The sequence below is a fragment of the Phalacrocorax aristotelis genome, chromosome 3, assembly GCF_949628215.1.
Source record: "Phalacrocorax aristotelis chromosome 3, bGulAri2.1, whole genome shotgun sequence".
NCBI classification, from domain to species: domain Eukaryota; kingdom Metazoa; phylum Chordata; class Aves; order Suliformes; family Phalacrocoracidae; genus Phalacrocorax; species Phalacrocorax aristotelis.
In genome coordinates this window covers 30,639,186-30,663,125 of record NC_134278.1, presented here as the reverse complement: position 1 = coordinate 30,663,125, position 23,940 = coordinate 30,639,186, and the positions used below count along the sequence as shown (strand labels likewise).

Here is a 23,940-nt window from a genome sequence, read left to right as displayed (position 1 = left end):
GTTATTCAGTTTCTTTTGTTACCTAGATATACTGTTATACACTTGGTATGGTATGATATACATTAAATCTTATAATTTTCAGTGAAATGACTTTGTTAATTCTACCATTAAACAGAAGCTTCTGTCACCTTTATTAGGAATTTTCAAAAAAGTCCTATTAGGAATATACTTTATAAACATTATTACTCATAGCAAGTATGCGTTCCCTGTGTCTATGCACTTCCCTCCCAGGGAAGTGGTTGAGTCACCACCCCTGGAGGTATTTAAAAGACATGTAGACGGGGCACTTAGGGACATGGTTTAGCGGTGGACTTGGCAGTGTTAGGTTTCTGGTGGGACTCAAAGATCTTAAGGGTCTTTTCCAACATAAATGATTCTATGATTCTATTTACATATTGTAATAAGAATGAGATTTCATCACTATGTTAACCTAAATATTTATTTGTGACTACGTATTGCATGTGCTGATAGTGCATATATAGCAGCTATGGAATATTTACAAGGAAAATGTAATTGCTGAATCTGAATTCATAATGTCTATGATTAAGTAAAACACAACACTATTGAACTTATAATTATCATTCAGACCTTTTAATATTGTGAGTCAGGCAATTAAATTTATTGTCATTATACACAAGTCCCATTTTTTTGCTTTTATGTATAATATTTTAAAACACTAATAGAACAGCAGTCATATATTCTGGGCAATTATTTTTCCAGTAAACATAGACATCGTCTTTTTTCTTGTGCTTCCCAGCTCTCTGAAATAGTATCACCATATTCTACATTAAAAGCCTAAAAGCATTTTTCTAGTAAATATTTCCAGAGCCTGTTGTCTAGTCCTGAGGCTTAATGGGATTGTCTGACCTATCCAGACTATCACAGTTTCTTAGCCTCCAGAACACGTGTCTGTACTCTGACTGTCTACTGGGAATGATAATTGGACTGACATATCACAAATTGTGCCTGAGAACTGACGGTTAAAGTACAAGTTGGTAATGGTCACAATCATTCCAGGGACCAGTCTAATGGTTTATGAGTATAGAAGGTCATTGTCTTTTTCCCACTTCCAGAACTGATAAAATAAACTGATACTTTATTATTACTATAGACATAGTTATTGTATCTTACATTTTTTACTTCCTACCATATTACTATAATTTAAAACTTATCTAGCTCCTAAATAATATTGTTTGGTTCTTAGGTATTGCTAATAATTCCAGTCTTTTTTTTTTTAACCATTTAGTAGAATAGGGGTCTATTTTATCATGAAAAAACTGCGTTCTGGCATTAAAAAAAAAAGTACAAACCAAAGACAAACGTGAAAACACAGCCCTGTGATCCTTTCTGAATACTCTGATATGAATTTAATAATGAACTGAGCCTTCCTTTACCATCTGGCTTGCTCTTATGATGATTCATTTTTCAGTTAAATAGGACATCTAGGAGTCCACAATAATCTTGTTCTTTCTTTCTGTCCTCAACTACAGTTACAATAGACTGCAATAGTCAAGTAATCCTTGACTAATATGGGTCCTTAAGAATGAACAATTCAGGCTAATATTTTATCTAGCGCAGTACTGAGGCCAATTCACTGGACCTAAATTAGCTGGAGTTGGCAAAAATGAAATTTCTTTTCAAGATTTATGCTAGTTTTCAGGCACATTAGTCTACATGATGGACTTAATTCCTTTGCTCTAATTAGGGAGCAATTCTGCTGAATACAACAGAGTGTAACTCCTAGAACAGTTTAGGAAATTAGTTCTATTTTAGTTCACATTTAGTTCACAGGTTTGTCTACATTTTCAGGCAGCAAGGAGCAATGAAAGAGGATTTTTGAAGTGAAGCAGTGACATGGTTTAACTCCAGCTTGCAAGTAAGCCCCACAGAGACACTCGCTCACTCCCCACTGGTGGGATGGGGGCGAGAATCAGCAGGGTAAAAGTAAGAAAACACATGGGCTGAGATAAAGACAATTTAATAGGTAAAGCAAAAGCTGCGGATACAAGCAAAGCAAAATAAGGAATTCATTCTATACATTCCATTGGCTGGCAGGTGTTTAGGCATCTCCAGGACAGCAGGGCTCCATCATGGGTAATGATTACTTGGGAAGACAAACACTATAGTTCTGAACATCTCCCCATCTTTCTTCTCTTCCTTCCTTTTCTCTTCCCTCCAGTTTTATATGCTGAACATGACTTCATATGGTATGGAATATGCCTTTGGCCAGCTGGGATCAGCTGTCCCATCTATGGTCCTCCCAATTTCTTGTGCACCCTTAGACTACTCAGTGGTGGGGCAGAATGAGAAGCAGAAAGCACTGCTCAGCAATAACAGAAACATCCCTGTATGATCAACACTCTTTTCAGCACATATCCAAAACATAGCCCCATACCAACTACTATGAAGAAAATTAACTCTATCCCAGTCAAAACCAGCACAAACAGTGAAGCTACCTGATACCACTATCTGATACCCATTCTAGTCTTCTTCCTGGGTTGTTACCACAGGCTAGCCCTACACACATGGATCAACCACCCTTAGTGGCTAGAGTGCACTAAGTACATTCTTGAAGTGTTTATTTCAGATTTGTTTCATCTGAAGGTTCACTTTTTCTGGGATGACTGCATCATGTGAACTAAAGGATGCTAAGAGGCAATGATTTGGAGCTGGCTTCAGAGATATATTTCTGATCTTAATGAAATGTTTACTGTAAACGCACCTATAAAATACCAGCTACAGGAACTAAAAAAAAACTCAAAGAAATGGAAACAAGGTAATAACTGATTTAAATATTTTTGTGGATCTGGGTGTCTAGTGCAGTAAAGATCAATTTCTTCTGCACTAGAGACTTAGGTCCTTAATATAGTTCCAGATTTTGAATACTGAATGTGTAAAAGATATAGAACAAGATCCTTAAGTATACATCTGCACAGTAGCTAGTGTATAGTTCATCTTAATTTAGTATGAATTGTCTTAGTGACGTCTTCCTAAATTTAGAAAGATGTCACTTTTCCTAGTAGAAAAGAAACAAGGTATTAAAAAAACCCTAGAAACAAGATCAAAAGACAAATTGTTTGTGAAATTTCTGGAATTATTTTTTATTTGTAAGAAACTGCATGTTATCTGAAATTGATCTTTTCTAAGTCTAGCAATTTGGATAACTACTAATCTGTGTTGGGAACAAACTGGTAAAAGTTTTAGGCTTTTAAAGAAAAGTTACAATCAACTATCCAGCTGCATCTAGATTTTACAGTCAGGCTTTAACTACAGTTGAAGAATGAAAAACACATTGAAAGTATTTATTGATAATGGTACAACTGTTTAATTTTAAAATGTGTTCATCGCAGATATAGGATAAAATCAGGTATTACTGGAATTTTTCATGGTATAGTAATCTCCTATTCAGCTAAGAAATGCTAGCATCCAAGGTCTAACTATACTCATGGTACAATGCTCATTACTGCACAATGTGTTAACTTTTTTTTTTTTATGGTTTTATCTATCATTCACAAAGGTTTTAAATCAGATTCAATGAAACTACTGTAAATATTCCAATCAGCTGAGTGCTAGGTACTTCATATGTTTCGTGATTTGCTATATTATAAAATGGGCTGATATAGAATCACAGAATCACAGAATCCCAGGTTGGAAGGGATCTCAGGGATCATCTACTCCAACCTTTCTAGGAAGAGCACAGCCTAAACAAGATGGCCCAGCACCCTGTCCAGACGGCTCTTTAAAGTGTCCAATGTGGCTGAGTCAACCACTTCCCTGGGGAGATTATTCCAATGGGTGACTGTCCTCACTGTGAAAAATTTCCCTCTGGTGTCCAGTCGGAATCTCCCAAACACCAACTTGTGTCCATTCCCTCTTGTCCTCTCCATGTGACTCCTTGTAAAAAGGGAGTCTCCATCTTCTTCGTAGCTACCCCTTAAGTACTGGTACATGGTGATGAGATCCCCTCTGAGCCTCCTTTCCTCAAGGCTGAACAGACCCAGCTCTCCCAGCCTACCCTCGTATGGCAGGCTTCCCAGTTCTCTGATCATCTTGGTGGCCCTTCTCTGGACCCCTTCCAGCCTGTCCACATCCTTTTTGTATAGCGGGGACCAGAACTGTACACAGTACTCCAGGTGTGGCCTGACAAGCGCTGAGCAGAGTGGGATAATGACTTCTTTCTCTCTGCTGGTGATGCCCTTTTTGATGCAACCCAGCATCCTGTTGGCCTTCTTGGCCGCAGCAGCACACTGTTTGCTCACGTTGACCTTCCTGTCCACCAGGACCCCCAGGTCCCTTTCCACAGAGCTGCTCTCCAGCCAGGTGCATCCCAGTCTGTGCTGCACTCCCGGATTATGTTTTCCCAGGTGCATGATCTTACACTTCTCCTTGCTGAACTTCATAAGGTTCTTGCTGGCCCACTCTTCCAGCCCATCCAGATCTCCCTGCAGAGCAGCTCTCCCTTCTGGAGTCTCTACTTCCCCACTCAACTTGGCGTCATCAGCAAACTTCATTAGGCTACACTTGATGCCGTTATCCAGATTGGTTATAAAGATGTTGAATAACATTGGGACCAATATTGATCCCTGGAGGACTCCACTAGGGACAGGTTGCCACTTGGAAAAGGAGCTATTTACCACCACCCTTTGGGTGCGGCCTGTCAGCCAGCTCCCCACCCACTGCACACACCGCCTGTCTAGGCTGTAACACATTCATTTCTCCAGGGGGAGACTGTATGTAATTTAACTGTAATAGCAGAGCTTTTATTTCAAACTGTTTCATTGCTCAGCCTTTTACAGAAAAGTACTTTTACCCTAAGAAAATATAAGTAACTTTTCTAAAAAATAAAATTAGCATGTAATATTCAATTATTTTAGATAACCAAATTCTTCAAACAAAGGAAAAGGAATGAAGAACTATCGGCTGACCTTCTCACTCTCTGTTGAGGTTTTATAGATGCAATTCTAATTTTTGGAATTTTGGATATGTAGAGACTAATGAAATAAAAAATCTCTGAAGTCTGTGTCTTTGAGACTTCAAAGCAGTAACACCTCATTCATGAACCACAAACTGCATCAGGGGAGGTTTAGATTGGATATTAGGAAAAATTTCTTTAGTGAAAGAGTGGTCAGGCACTGACACAGGCTGCCCAGAGAGGTGGTAGAGTTGCCTTCCCTGGCGGTATTTAAAAGATGTGTAGCTGTGGCACTTCAGGGCATTGTTTAGGAGACGTGGTGGTGTTGGGTTGATGGTTGGACTTGATGATCCTAGAGGTCTTTTCCAACCTTAATGATTTTTGTGATTCTGTGATTCTGTGGTTCTATGATTACATACAGCAAGCAGTGTTTTAGAACAATTGAGTTTTCAACATGAAAGTAAAACTAAAAAGGAACACAGAAGGTAAATTTATGTGCCTTCCTAAGTATTATTTAATAAAACAAATTGTTTCTGCGTTGAACAATAAAATCAGCAACACAAGTGATACTATATGGAAAGCAGTGGAACTGCAGAGAAGCAGAAATCTCCAGGCAAATCCAGCAGTAAACATGGCGGTCAGTGGCAGAACAAAAATTAGCTTTGGTTTCCAATCTACATATTAATTTTGTATACCATAAGTAAATAAAGGTAAGCTTTTCTTTTGCATTTAGAATCCTCTCACAGTTTTATGTTGACACTCATATTTTTTATGCATTCTCCTTGAAAATCCTGTTTCAATTTTTTAAAAGTTTGCATGTGCTTTTTCAGAGTTTAAATACCAAAAGCAAAGGTAGCATGATGGGCAAGAGAAATGTGTATCCTGTTCTAACTCAAACCGTTTTCATTTCATTCTTCACACACCACTGATCAAGGAAGCTGTTTGAAGGAATGTAACTGAAATAAACACTCCATACTTGTTTCAATGAATGTCAACGCTCTTTATCATCATCACTGATGGTCACTTTCAGGACCTTGTTCTGTGAATGTGCTATAACTATTAAAGGGCTTGAAGCTTCTTGGCCATTGTTGTGGACATCCTGTTGTCAAGTACAGCAGTCTTAAAGGACAAAAAACCATTTAAAACCACTGTTGCCTTCTCTTTTGTAATACAGCTGTAGTGCAGTTAATGAAATATGACCTATGTAAATTAGTATGTAGATTAAGGAATATTAGAAAGGAATTTTATCACAATAACACAGTGTGACCCTTAGCAATGTCCACTCTTAATATTTCTAGCAATGTGTTTTCCCCCAGGCACCAGATATATGGTGGTTTATCCCAGCAACTAGCTAAACACCACACAGCTATTTGCTCCCCCCACCCCCCACAGAACTAAAAAAAAAAGTAAAAATCAGGGGTTGAGATAAAGACAGTTTAATAGGACAGAAAAGGAAGGGAAATAAAAATAAAAATAATAATAATGAGAATAAGAATAATGGTAAAAGAATATACAAAGTGATGCACAATGCAATTGCTCAATGCCTGCCAACTGGTGCCCAGCCCATACTCAAGCTGCATTTACCTCCCCCTGTCCAACTCCCCCCCCCCCAGGTTATATACTGAGCATGATGTCCACATGGTATAGAAGATCTCTTTGGCCAGTTATGGTCAGAAGTCCTGGCTGTGCCCCTTCCCAGCTACTCGCTGGCAGAGCATGAGAAGCTAAAAAGCCCTCGACTAGTGTAAGCACTACTTAGCAACAACTAAAATATCAGTGTGTTATCAACATTATTCTCATACTAAATCCAAAACACAGCACTGTACCAGCTACTAGGAAGAAAATTTACTCTCTCCCAGCTGAAATCAGGACAGTATCCACTCCTTATTCTCTACCATGTATGTCATGTCCAGGTCCCACACTTTCCAATACATTTCAATTATTCATCACCAATTTTCCTCTCTTTTGATATATATACACAGAGTTATAATTATCTTAGTCTATGGGACACCCTCTAAAATGTTTACTGACTTCATTTAATCCATGACTTTGGGCTACATCCATCGTAACAGTCCTTTAGGGCAGGAGAGATGGTGTATGGTGTTGGATTGTTGCATGTTGAAACCAGTTCTGGCTCCATTATCACTGTGCTTGTCTGGTTCTATAATTGCTGCACTTTGCTTGTTTTCACCAAAGATCATCCTTCATGAATCTGGGTGATTCTTACAGTAATACCATTGATATGGCATATAGCAACCATAGGAGTGATACTATAGCAATTAACATCATATAACTTAATTAATCAGCTGTTGTCACCCAAAACCAAATCCCCTTGAGGTGCACATCAGACTTCCCCATCTTCGCACATCACCCACCAAATGCACCCAGGTCCTTGAGTAAAAGAAATACCACACATGGGTTAGCCTTTGCCCAAAACAGGAATAACCCAGACTGTTTTCCCCAGCATATTTTTGATGTGCATTACATGGACTATTGAAGTTCAACAAGGAGAAGTGTAAGATCATGCACCTGGGAAAACATAATCCGGGAGTGCAGCACAGACTGGGATGCACCTGGCTGGAGAGCAGCTCTGTGGAAAGGGACCTGGGGGTCCTGGTGGACAGGAAGGTCAACGTGAGCAAACAGTGTGCTGCTGCGGCCAAGAAGGCCAACAGGATGCTGGGTTGCATCAAAAAGGGCATCACCAGCAGAGAGAAAGAAGTCATTATCCCACTCTGCTCAGCGCTTGTCAGGCCACACCTGGAGTACTGTGTACAGTTCTGGTCCCCGCTATACAAAAAGGATGTGGACAGGCTGGAAGGGGTCCAGAGAAGGGCCACCAAGATGATCAGAGGACTGGGAAGCCTGCCATACGAGGGTAGGCTGGGAGAGCTGGGTTTGTTCAGCCTTGAGAAAAGGAGGCTCAGAGGGGATCTCATCACCATGTACCAGTACTTAAGGGGTAGCTACGAAGAAGATGGAGACTCCCTTTTTACAAGGAGTCACATGGAGAGGACAAGAGGGAATGGACACAAGTTGGTCTTTGGGAGATTCCGACTGGACACCAGAGGGAAATTTTTCACAGTGAGGACAGTCACCCATTGGAATAATCTCCCCAGGGAAGTGGTTGACTCAGCCACATTGGACACTTTAAAGAGCCGTCTGGACAGGGTGCTGGGCCATCTTGTTTAGGCTGTGCTCTTCCTAGAAAGGTTGGAGTAGATGATCCCTGAGATCCCTTCCAACCTGGGATTCTGTGATTCTGTGACTTTATTACCTTCTACAGTATGTTAAAGTTTTGATTGGGAAGGGCAAGTTCAATTGGCAGATCCCCTAGTGTTGACTAACCAGGTGGCTTTTGCTAAAGGTGAATCCCAGTCTTTAAATGTCCCACCCCCCTCATTGCTCTCAGTGTAGTCTTTAATAGTCCATTGTATCATTCAATTTTCCCAGCGGCTGGTGCGTGATAGGGGATGTGATACACCCACTCAATGCCGTGCTCTTTGGCCCAGGTGTCTGTGAGGTTGCTTTGGAAATTAGTCCTGTTGTCTGACTCAATCCTCTCTGGGGTACCATGTCACCATAAAACTTGTTTTCAAGGCCCATGATAGTGTACTGGGTGGTGGCATGGGGGACGGGATATATTTCTAACCAGCCAGTGATAGCTTCCACCATTGTAAGCACATGGCACTTGCCTTGGCCGGTCTGTGTGAGTGTGATATAATCAGTCTGCCAGTCCTCTCCATATTTATTTTTCAACCATTATTCTCCATACCACAGAGGCTTTACCTGCCTAGCTTGCTTGATTGCAGCACACGTTTCACATTCATGGATAGCCTGTGCAATAGCGTCCATGGTCAAGTCCACCCCTCGATCACGAGCCCACCTGTATGTTGAATCTCTCCCTTGATGGCCTGAGGTGTCATGGGCCCACTGAGCTAGGAATAGTTCACCCTTATGTTGCCAGTCCAGATCCACCTCAGCCACTCAACCTTGGCAGCCTGATCTACCTGCTGGTTGATTTGTTGTTCTTCAGTGGCCCAACTCCTTGGGACGTGAGCATCCGCATGACATACTTTCACAATCAGGTTCTCTACCCGGGCAGCAATATCTTGCCACAGTGCGGCAGCCCAGATGGGTTTGCCTCTGCGCTGCCAGTTGCTTTGCTTCCACTGCTGTAACCACCCACACAGGGCATTTGCCATCATCCAGGAGTCAGTATAGTGATAGAGCACTGGCCATTTTTCTCATTCAGCAATGTCTAAAGGCAGCTGGATGGCCTTTACCCCTGCAAACTGGCTCGATTCCCCTTCTTCTTCAGCAGTTACTACTACTTGCCATATAGGACTCCATACAGCAGCCTTCCACCTCCAATGCTTTCTTATAAGATGTCAGGAGCTGTCAGTGAACAGGACATGTTGCTTCTCATTTTCTGTGGTTTATTATACAATGCATCCTCTTCAGAATGTGTCACCTCCTCCGGTGATATTCCAAAATCTTTGCTTTCTGGGTAGTCCATGATCACTTCCAAGATTCCTGGGTGACTGGGGTTTCCTACTCGAGCCCGCTGGGTGATCAGTGCAACCCATTTACTCCATGTAGCATCAGTTGCATGGTGTGTAGAGGGGATGTTTCCTTTGAACATCCAGCCCAGCACCAGCAGTCGGGGTGCCAGGAGCAACTGTGCCTCAGTACCAACCACTTCTGAAGCAGCTCGAACCCCTTCATATGCTGCCAATATCTCTTTTTCAGTTGGAGTATAGCGGGCTTCGGACCCTCTGTATCCCCGACTCCAAAACCCTAGGGGCCGACCTTTGGTCTCCCGTGGCACTTTCTGCCAGAGGCTCCAGGTAGGGCCATTCTCCCCGGCTGCGGTGTAGAGCACATTTTTTACATCTTGTCCTGCCTAGACTGGCCCAAGAGCTACTGCATGGACTATTTCTCATTTAATCTGTTCAAAAGCTTGTCGTTGCTCAGGGCCCCATTTGAAATGATTCTTATTCCGGGTCACTTGATAGAGAGGGCTCACAATCAGACTGTAATTTGGAATATGCATTCTCCAAAAAACCCACAATGCCCAAGAAAGCTTGTGTTTCTTTTTTGCTAGTTGGTGGAGATATGGCTGCTATTTTGTTGATCACATCCATTGGGATTTGATGACATCCATCTCGCCATTTTATTCCTAAAACCTGGATCTCCTGCATGGGTCCCTTGACCTTACTTATGGGGAAAGGCTGAAAGACCTGGGTTTGTTCAGCCTGGAGAAGACTGAGGGGGGATCTTATCAGTCCTTATAAATATCTAAAGGGTGGATGTCAAGAGGATGGGACTGGACTTTTTTCAGTAGTGCCCAATGACAGGACAAGGGGCAATGGGCACAGGTTGGAACACAGGAAGTTCCACTCAAATACAAGAAAAAAAGCTATTTTCCTGTGAGGATGACAGAGCAGTGGAACAGGCTGCCCAGGGAGGGTGTGGAGTCTCCTTCCCTGGAGACATTCAAAACCCACCTGGATGCATTCCTGTGTCCCCTGCTCTAGGTGTGCCTGCTCAAGCAGGGGGGTTGGACAAGATGATCTCCAGAGGTCCCTTCCAACCCCTGGCATTCTGTGATTCTGTGATGGGGAGGGTGTTCAGAGTTATGGTATTTTTCTTCCTAAGTAACCATTATGTGTGATGGAGCCCTGCTGTCCTGGAGATGGCTGAACACCTGCCTGCCCATGGGAAGTAGACAATTAATTCTTTGTTTTACTTTGCTTGCATGCATGGCTTATGCCTTACATATTATACTGTCTTTATCTCAAACCATGAGTTGCCTCACTTTTACCCTTCTGATTCTCTCCCCCATCCCACCAGGGGGGGAGTGAGCAAGCAGCTGTGTGGTTCTTTCAGTTTTCAGGCAGGGTTAAACCATGACAGATAGCAATAAATTAGGGTCAAAAAAAATTCCCTGACTTGATACAGTTGTGTCTACAGTTATGCTGTATGGATTGGTGAGTAAATTACTAGCCATCAAAAGCACTGATAAATTCAGCACTGGCTGCATTACTATTCCTTCTGTCTATAGATATAACTCTAAGTTAGAAACAATGTTTCCATATTTTGAGGTTCAGGTAAATTCACCATCTAACATGTTCAATAATCTAGAAAATTGTGTTAGAAAATTAATATTTCAGCAAACACTCTATGTTTTTTATGATGTATAAAACATAAGGAAAGGGTCATTTGCAAAGAATGATGATTGGCATAAACAATGCATCATTTCCCAATAATTATTAATTTTATGATAAAAATGTAAGGGACAAAGGACAACTTACTATGTCATTGAGAAAAGTAGTGCATATTGTAAAACACAGTGAGTGGAAGTCAAATTGTGCATGCACTATAATTTGAGGCATTTCCTATATGATTTATACGTATTAAGTAATCCTTAAACTTAATATTTTTAAATATGCATCAGAAATAAAGCGAGCATGATGTCACAGTTCCAGGCAGCAGCAAGCATGGACTGTCCTACAAGGGAAGGGTGCTGGGATGGGGGAGCAGCAGTGACCTCGGTGACAAGGGGCACCGTCCCACAGCATGGACAGAGAACCTCTGGGAATAGCACCCAAAGCCAGCCAATAGCCCAGTGGTTCCCAGGCAGGTCCACAGTGAGGAGACAGATCCTGAGATCAAGCCAGTAAGTCAAATATTTGGGTCAGACTTGAGGCCCAGGTAAGCAAGCTATAAGGTCAGGTACCAGTCCACTTGCAGCATAGCCCAGGTGAGGACCAAGGGTGAGAGCCTGAGCTTAAATGCAGTTCCTGATTGTGGTGGGAGACCTGCAGCAAGCCCCTCACAGCTCTCTCAGCTCTTTTTACAGCACTTTGATCCAAAGTCACAGCCCCATCCTACCAGAGCTGACCTTAAGCACAGGCAGGCAGTCCACAAACTGTGCATGTCATATGTGGGGAGGTGGCAAGAAGAGGTTGATTTGTGGCCCCAACATGGTGAAGCAATGTTCCTTCATATTTTCTGGTTTATTTCCTTTCATAATATATTCTTTTTTTCTGAGAAGTTGTTACAATCAGATATCTTCTGCAGATATTTCTTCAGTGTCACTTAAAATGTACTTTATTTTTGTCATTAGTATTTAATAACTCTTATTAATAGAAATAAAACATAATCTTTAAGATGCTGGACTGGAATGCAAGTAACTTGGGAATAATTTTTGCTTTTAAATTATTTCCCTGGGGTTTTGCATAAACCTTCCTGCTTTACTTCTCCTTTAGTAAAAAATAGAACACTGTGCTGCTTTTCACCCAACCTTGTGTAACTTTAAGAATTAGGTTTTCTTCAAGTATCTTACTGTGTGTCCATACGAGTCCCAGTCTTGGACTTTTCTTAGTCATCATCAATTACATGGAAGCATCTGGGGTTATAGATAGGAAGATTTTCTCCTTGCCTAAAGCAGACCTAAATTATAACTGTTATCACTTTCAAATTTCATCTTATTACATCATTTTGTTTCAAGACATGGCATTGACATTTCACAGATATTTAATTGCTTGGCTGATCTTCTAAGGCATGTATGTTGATACTGTAACTCTATTATTTCATGCATAGCTCTTTACTTTCATACTCTTCACTACATTTTTTCCTATTGATTTTATTGTTAAAAAAAGCAATCTTTGTTCTCTCTTGATATTTCTTTTCCATCTTCCCGTTTTCTTCCACTGCTTCTACAGGATGTATGTGTTTACTTAACATTATTAATTCTAGTGTTTCTATGATAATCTTTCAGTTGCATGAAGACTAATAATGATTTTTGTGAAGACAAAGTGTCAGCTGTTATAATACTACAGATTACTTATTTTAAAAGAGTTCAGAAGTTTTATCCCATTCAAATATTGTGAGGAAGCTCATTTTCTTTATTGATAAAAATGAAGCCTCTATATGATACCAGAACTATGCATAATTACATCAATGAAGTGCAAAATATATCATAAGTGGGCAAGAATTCTTCTGCATTAGACATGCAATTACTTTCTTTTTGAAGTGTCAAAAAAGAAAAATAACATTTTATAAACATCTATTTTAGTAACCCCTGAGAAAATCTCATTATAAAAAAGGTATGTAAAGATGGATTGCTGAATGTAGGATTTCTAAATAAACAGTAATATAGAGCATAGACTTTTACACCTGACATTAATGACAGATGCAATAGCAGCTATAATGGATATAGTAGTTCAACACTGCTACCTTAAAAGAAAAAATGCTAAATGATCCAAATTAACATTTGATAGCACATTATCTAATGGTTTCACTGAATATCACAAGATTCTGAAGATAATGGAATGGTCTCAAAATAGAAAAACTATGAGTATTCTGCAACAAGGCTAGTAGTTTTCTTGCAGATCCATGGCCTTACTTTTTTCCTATGGGGAATTAGCTCCCAGGGGTAAAGATACAGAGACAGAGAAAGGAATCAGGAATTAGCATACTTGCCAGGATGTGGAGCTAGGTGGTTAGAGTACTTCAACTGTTTGAAAGCAGAATTGGGATTCAGTAATTAAATTAAAACAAAAACTATTCTGGGAGGAGGATCAAAACACAGTTTCTACTCCTGAGTTTAATATTCTAAGCCTCATGTCTGCTATTATTACTACTAATTAGTCCATACTTTCTGGTATCTTCAAAGGCTTAGTGCTGGTCACTCAGGCCATTGGGACAGGTTCATACACACAACAATTTACTAACAGGACATAGCTAAATTTTAGATATTTTCATTGCAATTTAGGTGACAATTGGTATTATCCTATAATTTTCAACAGCATGCTGGGTCATTTAATATTCTCCATCTCAAGATTTCTACAAACAGTATCTTTACTGTCCTACTTTGATCTTTCAGCATAGTCCAAATTATGCTGCAAATTATTTTGAAGTACATGGGGGAAGAGGAGGACATTTAATGAAATGAAGTAACTAAAGCAGTATCATAATCCATGTAGACTTCAGAGATAGACCAGGTATATGTAGGTGTAGAAATATACATATCCACATGTCATTCCACAAGATGTGTACTAATAAAACAAATGTAAACAAATTTCAAAATATAAATGCTATTGTTTATTTTTATTAAATCGTTTCCCTTGCAGGACACAGTTTATTCTTTACAATAATTTTCTCATTTGTAAACATCACTTTAGAGGCCAATATCTTAAAGAGTAAGATAAATATACTGTGAAAAAATGCATTATAGAACTAAAAGGGAGAAAAAATATTATATTTAAGGCAAATTAATATGTTACTAAGTCAAAGCTATTGACAATTGCTAAGGTATTAAACATCATATTGTGTTTTCATAATTTGCAGTATGACTTCCAGAAAAAGATTCATAATCTTATTTTGGTTTTCTTTCTGTTCTGTAATCATTCCTCTCCATGCAATAAAAATTGTCAGATATATTGAAAGGCCAAAAAAGGCTTTTCTATAAACTAAATAGTCATGGACGACTCTGTAGTCTGCTGGCTTTGGCCCCGATACATCAACAACCTCAAGCATATGATTAAGGGCCTTTGGTTTTCAGATATATACTTTGAAAATCAAGGATTTAATTGTTTTGCTGAGTGTATGTGAACATAAGGGAGTTGAGAATGTGCTTGTATGTTTTCTTCATTGAAACCGTAGTTCACATGTATATACCTTCAGAATGTCTACTTTTACCATAAATTAATGATAAATCATTATCAGGAAAACATCTACGGTTAAAACTCATGACTAGAACTTAGATGTTCTGGTTTACTTAGTTTTGCAACAGATGTTCTATCTTAACTTGGTTATCGTTAGTTTTTGTAAACAGAGGGAGAAAATATGGAAAGTATGCTTTTAAGCTCTTTCTTTTCCATATACATGGAAAATGAAATATACTAAATGACAATCAAATCTTTAGCAGGACTACAAACAGGAAAAATCTGACTTTAGTTACAGTGGTGTAGTTCTGATCAGTTAATTGGACTTATTCCAGTTTTATATCAGTGTAATTAGATGTAGACCTTGCTTTGTTGTATATTACTGTTTTTGTAATAAGGCTTTGATATTCAAGTGTATTTGGTGTGAAAACAGAAATACTTATCTCTGAATTCCTAGGCTTCCATGGAAAATACAGATGAACCTTAAGCAAAAAATGTTCTGAAGATATCCTCAGTAACGAAGCAGGTGTGAAAGACGACTCCCATTTGCCAGGTGAAACAATGACTACAAAATCAGCAGTTCACATCTTAGCATGCTTTCTTCAACTCTGCATTGTAAATGGGCAGGTAATATGTGAGAGGCAAATGATTGCTGAATGGAGAGTGGAACCAAAACCTAGTGTAATAAAATGGACACCAAAGGAAAATGTCTGCACAGACTTTTACACTGAATGCTGGAATATGAATAGAAGTATTACTGGGGAAAACTTGGAAGGACAAAATCTCAGTATCCCTCAGCTTTGCCCCTTACAGCTTCAATTAGGTGATAGTCTCTTCATCTCCTCTGAGCCATCCTTCAAGTCCTACGGAATGAATTTGGTAAATGTCTCCAAGGAAGAATTTATTAACTGCCCTAAAGCTGGTTTTCTTCACAAGCAGTTGATTTTTGTTTGCCAGATAAGAGGACTGCACCAAGTTGACCCTAACTGGCTTGGTGTTGGAACTCATTACTTTGCAGAGCTTCATAAAAGAGGGCCACTACTGTGTAACATGGGCCTTCGTCTGAATGTTACTGTGAAACAGCAGTTTTGCCAACAGTCTCCAAATGCACCATTATGCTCTGGGCATGGAAAATGTCTAAGCTATGTTTGGGAAAAAGCATATAATTGCCATTGTTTCTCACAGTATTCTGGAAGATTCTGCCAGCATTTTGATATATGCTCCACTAAGCCTTGCCACAACAATGCCTCCTGCACTGAGAAATCAGAACTTTCTGGAGATTCTTACGAATGCACGTGTCCTCCACAATTTTCAGGTATTTCTTTCCCCTCTAGGAATAAATGTTACATAGATAATATATTTTCTTTAATGCATAATATAACAGTGAGAGCATCATTAACAAGGTTTTTGTAAAATTTCATTGTCCATTGCCTACGACACCTCCACTGAGCCTCTTTTACATTTAGTCATTTATAGGAGACTATGCAGTCACTTGAAGGTGGTTTGTACTTGCTTACATTCATGTGTGCACTGTGGGGAAAAATTGAATAAATTCTTATCATGCTTCTTTCCCACTTAAGCATGAGACATAGGTAAGTACTTGTGAACTTACAGAAGTAAACAATGTTTTTTGTTTGTTTGTTCATCAGTTCAAGTTCTTACACCAAATAATGTAAATCATTTGGAGTAAGCTCCCCAAAATATAGTTAGTTAATGAAACTGCTGAAAACCAACAAAAGATTTTGTTGAAATTAACATTTCATTCAACGTGCCACAAAACCTCTTTTCAGTTTAAAGACTTTTAAATTACATTAAAGAAATTTTTAAAATAAAATATTTTTTTAATTGAAAAGTCAAGCATTTAATTAGAAAAGCGAGCAAAACAAAATGCTTTCTTCTTCCAGATTGTTTTGTACTGTGAAGTTCCTATCAAAAGGAGTTTGCTAAATATACTTTTATCATCAAACTGAATATTTCACAAATGAAAAAAGAAACCACTTAATTCTATCTAGGAAATATTGCAATACTTACCCAAAACCCATTGGAGAAACTGAATATGGGTTTGGAATTGGACTACCACAGAGTACAAGATGATTAGATACATTCTTACCTAACCACTGTCTCCATTTCATGGAGGAAGAAAAGGGGATGAAATAATTTATGGGTATATTGTTCCTGTATTCAAATCAATGGAGTTCAGGAATCCTTTATAAAGTACCAGAAATATCCATTCACATCATAAAAAGGGTTGTTGTAGCTCTTTCTGTACTTGTGGAGCAGAATTCTAGCAATGTTCCTTTGGTGGACTGCACTTCTGTGCTCTCACAATAGTAATTCTATGCTATGAAACACAGCTGATGAGTCAGAAATAAGCAAGGTTCGTAGAACACAGAAATGAAGGTTATGTTGCATAAAATTTGCTGTAATTTATTTTTAATTGCTTTTCAAACTGCATAACAATTTGGTTACTAATGCATTTGCAAATAGTAGATTATGCAGGTATGAATAAGTCAATGTTATTAGAAAAATATTTTTATATATTTATATATATTTTTATATATTTTTCTAATATATATATTAGAAAAATATTTTTATTATTATTCAGAGTTTAGTAAGATAGTGGAAAACATTGATGGTATGCAGTATGTTTTCTTTTTATGCTGTGTAAAATGCTTTGAAAAAAATAATATTAAGAAGTGTCTGGTACTACTTTAATCCAAATTAATGGAAGGAATCACAAGCAAGTCTGTTAAAAGAAACCATCATGCTTAATATTATCAACAAATAATGCTTAAAATATTCTGTTAACCTATATGGGACAGTGTTGGATAATGCTATAATTTTGTACAGGCAATACTGGTTCAGTAAACAATATGTATGTAAAGAATAAGAACTAGATGAAACCATTATATATTATGGACATGGCTGCGCAAGAGTAAGGGAGGAAAAGAGTGCCTCCCATAATACAAAGTCTATTTGATGAAGTGTGAATGATGTCATAGCAACAATTCAGGTGGCAAGTGTAATTGTACGGTATTTAGGCCCATATGCTGTAATAGCATACACGACATATTTGGAATTGTAAATTCTGGAAAGTTGCGTATTAAGAAAAATTCAGGCATCTTGGACTCCACTTAAGAACATCTTTTGTATATAATGCTGAAAGAAAATGTAAGCTAGATTTGTGTCAAAAAGGAAACAAATACTACAGTACTAACAGCATTTCTGCATTTTAAGCTATATGTGAATTTGTAACTATATGGCAGATGACGTTGAGCAAAGTAGCTCATATTAGAGCATCTAAATATCTTTCTGCCTTGCTTTAGAATTTCGGTAATTTTGGTGAAAACTAGTGACCAAGATTAGCACAAATACCTCTCTATCCATCCACCTATCTATTAAATATAATGTTTTAGTTTACATTTAAATTTGACATTTCAGAATAAATATAAATATTTACTAAAGTTCATTGTTCTTATTATCCCTTTTAAATAGGTAAAAATTGTACAGAAATAGTTGGACAGTGCCAGCCACATATGTGTTCCAATGGTATCTGTAGCAATGTTACTCCAAACACTTTTCTTTGTGAATGTGACAAGGGCTTTACAGGTAAGAAACACCTTTGTTTCCTGTCTTATAAAAATGATGTCCTGTGTTATAATAATGCTTTACTGAAACAGTTATTTTAGATGATTTTTGCATAGTTTGCAATTTCCTCAGATTTTTTTTTAATAGGCTTTGTAAAATCAGACTTCCATGTGACTCTTCTAACATAAAACCATATAAATGATAAAGGCTTTTGATAACTGGATCCCATCCATGAGTACCTTTCTCCCTATTGGCAGTATGACAAAGGAAGACTCATAATTGCTAACTCACTGGTTCTCAAATACAGAGTTCACAAGAATAAGACCAGAGGGTCTTGTTGGATGATTTAGAATAATCATGACACCTGTATTCATAATTTCAGCATCCTCTTAATAGATGTGCTAGAAAAATAAGATGGAAATAATCTGAAGAGTGAAAAATGTCATGATTTAGTGATGAGTCTGAATTTAAAAACCCCAACTCTCAGAAGATAATCAGTTTACTTTTGATATATTGGACATATAAGGTGCTTTCATGAGAAAAGCTAAAATCAGAAAATGTATCTAAAGCCATCCTATTGTAAACACTTTTTCTTGGGAGTCAGGATAGCAGGCAAACTTAAAACACTCTTTATTCTTGTATTTCACAGCAGAGATTTATTGTGTTGTTATAAGAGAAGTACCAATACTTAGAAGAATTTTGTTTAAGAATGAGCTAAGTATGAAGCTAGTACTTGAATCTCCAAGGACAGTAAAACTTTTTAAAATGTCCCTTTCTTGGAAGCATCAGTTATCCCTGTCAATCACAGAATATAAATAAATCATTGCATTGAGATGCACAGTTAAAAGAAAAACAAAGAAGAAAAAAAATGTAAGGGATTAAGGGCCAATCTTTGTTTTCATAGTGAAAGTCTGAACATTCTTGTTGACGTTTTAGTTAAGTCTGTATAGAACTTTATTTTTAAAAATGGGATAGACGTGTCTAATCCTATATTCCTAATAAATCTGTTTTATATTACTCTCCTTTTCCTCCCTTTTCTTCATTGTAGAAGGCATCATGGTCAGCATCATTCTGAGAAAACTAAAAAAAAAAAAACAAACAAAAAAACCCCTTTTTATCAAAGGAGTAAAGTCTATCAGTAAAGTTTTCTAGAACTACTTTTTCCCCCATGCGTGGTCTATATCTTTTTAGAACACTTTCTTTTGTCCCTTTCACCCAAATTGTGTGGGCACATTGCTTATGAAATTTTCCCTACAAAAATCTTTGGTATCCTTGCAATTTTGACCTAATGAGGGAGAGGAGGGGAGGAGAGAGGGGAAACATCTTCCGGGTAACCAGATAACAGTAAACCCAAACCCATAATGACATGAAAACAGTTCAATACATTCAGCTCTGATGGACGACAGCAATCATTGCAATCTACTCTGCAGGTAGCTGGTAAGGACTGTGAAAGATAAAAGATGACTGAGTGTGAATTAGCTTCCTTTTTATTCTCCAGTTAGCTAAAAGAGAATCAAGAATCCTTTCTTGTTTCTAAGCATAATAAGTATCACACGAGGAGAAGGCAGACTTTCAGTAATTTACCTCTTTTTTTCCTTTTCTAATATAAATTGCCTCAGATACTACTGTAACAGGAAAGTATATAGTACATCAGCGTACTTCGCAACAGGACTCGTTGACTAACATACAGTATAATATTTGCAATTATTTTCTGACCAAATGTGGTTGTTTTAAGTCTACATTTCTTCCTGTGATCCTGTGTAAAAGTGTTTGCTAGTACTAAGGTAATTTCAAGAATAGTTACCTAAAAACCCAATCCATGTGGAAAGCAAACATTTTTCTATTGTTATTCCATCTTGGCTCTATTGTGTCCTCAGACAAGATGAGCTGTGAAATTATGAAATGTGAATCCTGAGTGCTATTCTAGGTATGTGAAGTTGGCAGCAAATTCAAAACATTCCTCTGTTTTGATATTGAATTTGTGCAGAGACAACAAATAATGCCAAGACTGTGCAAATGATGTTTAAGAACTGATAAACTTTTTTCTAAAATGAGGTAAGACACTGGCAGTAAATAACTTGATCTGGATGGAAGTATGAAATATTCTTGTCACTGTAAATTGATAAGATGTAAATAAATTATAATAAAATTATTTTATGTTTATAATTTTTATTATTATTTACAAGTATTTATTCAAAATAAATAAAGGTTTATTTGTCCAATTTTTGTGTTAGTAATGATAGAATGACCCTATTGGACTAGCAATACATATATTCATATCAGTTATGTATTTTTATTTTTCATTATTTAGTTCATTCACTGAGCTCTCAAAACTCTCTTCACACTTTCCTGAAAGAATATTTTTTACATAACTTAATAACAAACAGCTAACATTAGGCATGCCTTTGTTCTTATGACTGAACACTCCAATTCATACCGGAGTTTGCACCCTTAAAATTATTAAGGTATGTTCAGAGGAAGGGGATCTGAGTGAAACAAGAACAGGGTGGGTATAGAGAAGAATGACATATAAAGTAGGCTTGGTAGTGTGTGAGCAGTACTTCTCTAAGCTCTGCACTGAATCATCATAGTCTATCCTTTCTTCTTATTAAATCCTTTATTAACTCTCTTCCCATGGAGAGAGAGAAGTGGTTGAATTTGGGGTTTGCAACTGGAATTAGACCACTGGTGAGAGTGGTCCTAATGTTTGTGGTGGCAGCAGCTGAAGGGAATGAGGGTCTCAACATCAGCAGCTGAAGGAAGACCACGGATTGTAGGACCATGTGTCTGCAGTAAGTGAATTTAGTGCCAGGAACTGGCATCAGACCTTGGGTGATGGTAGCTCCTGCGTGAGGTGCCAACTGGAGCAGGTGAGAGTCCCAGCATCAGTAAGTGGTGAGGAGACTGTGAGTGATAAAGCCTGTGTGTCTGAGCATGAACCACTGGCAAGACCAGAATGTTTATATTTTCCCCTAACCTGGTGTGTGTGCATGTATGTACATGTGTAATTCATTAGCAGACTTCAACCTGGACTACCTGGTGAGTAGAAGCCCCAGGATCTAGGCATTAATATCAGATAATCTGAGGTCCCACACTACTATTCAACAGATCCACAAATGTGTCTGTCATTTTGTACTAGAGAGTGAGGCGCTGTGTGTTTTCACTAGCGAGCTTCAATCCTGATCAGTCAGAGAGGAGGACTAGGGTTTGGCTGTTTGTATGTATGTTTTATGTGAATTCTGGTATTGTTATATGTGGGTGTTGTTAAAGGCAGCACCCTTTCTATGCCCCTGTCTGTGGGCAGTCTATGTAGCTGGCTGCATTAGTGTCCTCTGCATGTGTGCATCTCTGGCATACATGTTCTTCTTTACTTACTGTTTTAGTAACTGTTGAGGTAACAGGAAAGCAACAGCTGCATCCATTGGCCTAGGAGAGAGGGACTCCCAGGTCTCTGGGTACACTGAGCTGGGAAGGAAACTCCTCAAGCCCCAGAGTCCACCAAAGAAAGTGCCTTTTATACATCCCCTAATAAAGAGGATGTCTCAGAAATTCTGATGGGTGTTGTGGTGCTGTTCTGAATATGCACAGAAAATTAATGTGACTCATTTACAACCTGAAGGAAACAGCAATATCTTAACTACCTCTGTCACGGTAATGCTTACTGTGCTTACCCTGGACAGTGTTTGGTGTGTGAAGAGCAGTAGTTTTCCGTTTGAATATGTTTTGTTGAACCTGGGGGGTTTCTGCTCTGAAGGTGGGAGGTGAAACAAGTGACTAAGAACTAACCCTCTGCAGAGCACTTGAGATTATTGCTTTTTTCCACATATTTCTCTAAGGGAGACCTACATTCCCTGCCTTCCCCAATGGCCCAATTAGCCTCTTTACAGGCCATAATGGGTTCCCCCCTCACTTGTGGGACAGGAGATACTGTAAGAATGAGGAGAGTTTGCTTGAAGCTGCTTTGCTAGAGCTTCCATCATCCAGGTGTTTTAGTCACTTAATCAGTGAATTACAGCCAGAGTAATTTGAAAAAGGTCATAATTGTAAAAGGACTTCACTATATATATACGGAGACAATAATTTATTTTTTGTAGAATTAGTGTTTTAACAGCCTAATAGTTCAATTTTTCTAATCCTAATAGCCCAAATTATTACCCAAAGCCTTATTAATAATACCCCTAAATATATTATACAAAAAAAGCGCCTTCCTACTATCTATTTTTTACTTTGGTATTATGCTCAGCTTTCCAATGCTCCTCATGGTCCCAAGAGGAATACATCAATCTCCCTTTAAGAAGAGCGGCAAGGCTTGTGGCAAGTCAACAGCATCCTGAGGTCTTTGTCAGGACAAGTGTGACATTTGTGCTGGAAGTTTCTCCCCTATCAGTCAAAGGTCCATCTCAGCCTACTTTTATATGTTTTCATATCATTATCTGCTTCCTTCTCCCAGGCTGCCAGCTGCATCCTGCAATTCTCCTCAGCTGCCCCCCACAAAGGGCTGTGGTTTGTCAGACAGTGTCTGAGGTGGGGATTGTGTTTGATTAGGGTACCTTAAGACTACGTTTTCCAGGGTCTTGTGTTTCCAGAGAGTAATTCAGGGAACTGAGTCCCTGAAGAGACTACTTCAACAATGAAGGAATATTCTCATTTGAGAGTCAAGGTAAATGCCATTAAGTTAGATAATGAAAATATGTGACAGGACTTTTCATGTCTTTTGAAGCTAAAGCAGTTTAGATGATTGTCACTTGACTGTTGATAACTCTAGTACAAATAGCTATGATTTACTCTTACAGGCACGATACAGATCAATCTATCTTAGCTAGTGATAAAGATATGCATGACAAAGACTTGTCAGAGCTACACCAAATGACATGAATTAATTTGTCTGACCTAGCAGATTTAAGTTTTCTTAAATGTACTCTCCTGGCAAGATTTCATTACATGCTTCAGTAGTCTATTTTTCAAAACTTCCTATGAGTTTTCATAATCTTCCTGCATCACACAATTTTTTTCCTTCATTTATAAATCAATGATGTTTTTCTATCAATAATTTTCATACTTGCTGAGTATATCAACCCAATGTTAAGTGTATTCAATCAATACACTGATTGAATATATCTCTGATAGCACTTTACAATAGAAAAGTATAATTACTCTGGGACAGCACCAGACATGTATGCTTCTTGTAGTTTACTGTTAATTACTAAGTAGAGTAACTTCAAATGCTGAGCAGCCCAGTGATCCTCTTAAAGGAGTTAGCTAACTTGCACTCAGGTTTCCCTCTTATTAACTTTATGTCAAGGCAAATTCCAGTGACCTTTCCCAAGTTTAAATGTAAATCAAGGCATTGGAGAGTAAATTGTACATTTCACTGACACCAATCCAATACGTCAACTAGTAAGTCTTTAACAAAACGAATTGCAACAAATTATTTAAAAAGATTACTGGCCATGAGATGAATAACAATACTTAGTTCTATAGTAAAAAGTGGAAGTTGCCCTATTATAAGAGAAGTAAAACTGACAGCTCTAAAATAACTTGGAAATACATGGCAATGGGCAAATGTTTGTGGGTGCTGTACAGATTTTAAGTGTATTGCCTATAAGATTGTTTGGGAATGTATGTTTGAGCTGCAATGAAGTGAACAGTTTGGCTGATGAAATGCTGGGCAGGATAATAAAAGATGACTCAGTTCAGGAAATGTTTTTTTCCTTGTCTTTTCAGTTTTACAAAAGCACATTGTCGATATTGGCAGTGGTGTATCTT

At 38.3% G+C, this 23,940-nt stretch overlaps 1 protein-coding gene across 1 annotated transcript in view; it reads left to right on the top strand.

Moving 5' to 3' along the window:
* Positions 1-15,147: 15,147 nt before the first annotated feature.
* Positions 15,148-23,940, top strand: part of EYS (eyes shut homolog) — a 944,860-nt gene continuing 936,067 nt past the window's right edge. The window contains exons 1-2 of the mRNA XM_075087034.1: positions 15,148-15,901; positions 18,082-18,195. Coding sequence (XP_074943135.1) covers positions 15,148-15,901; positions 18,082-18,195 — 868 coding nt within the window. The remainder of the gene's footprint in view (positions 15,902-18,081; positions 18,196-23,940) is intronic.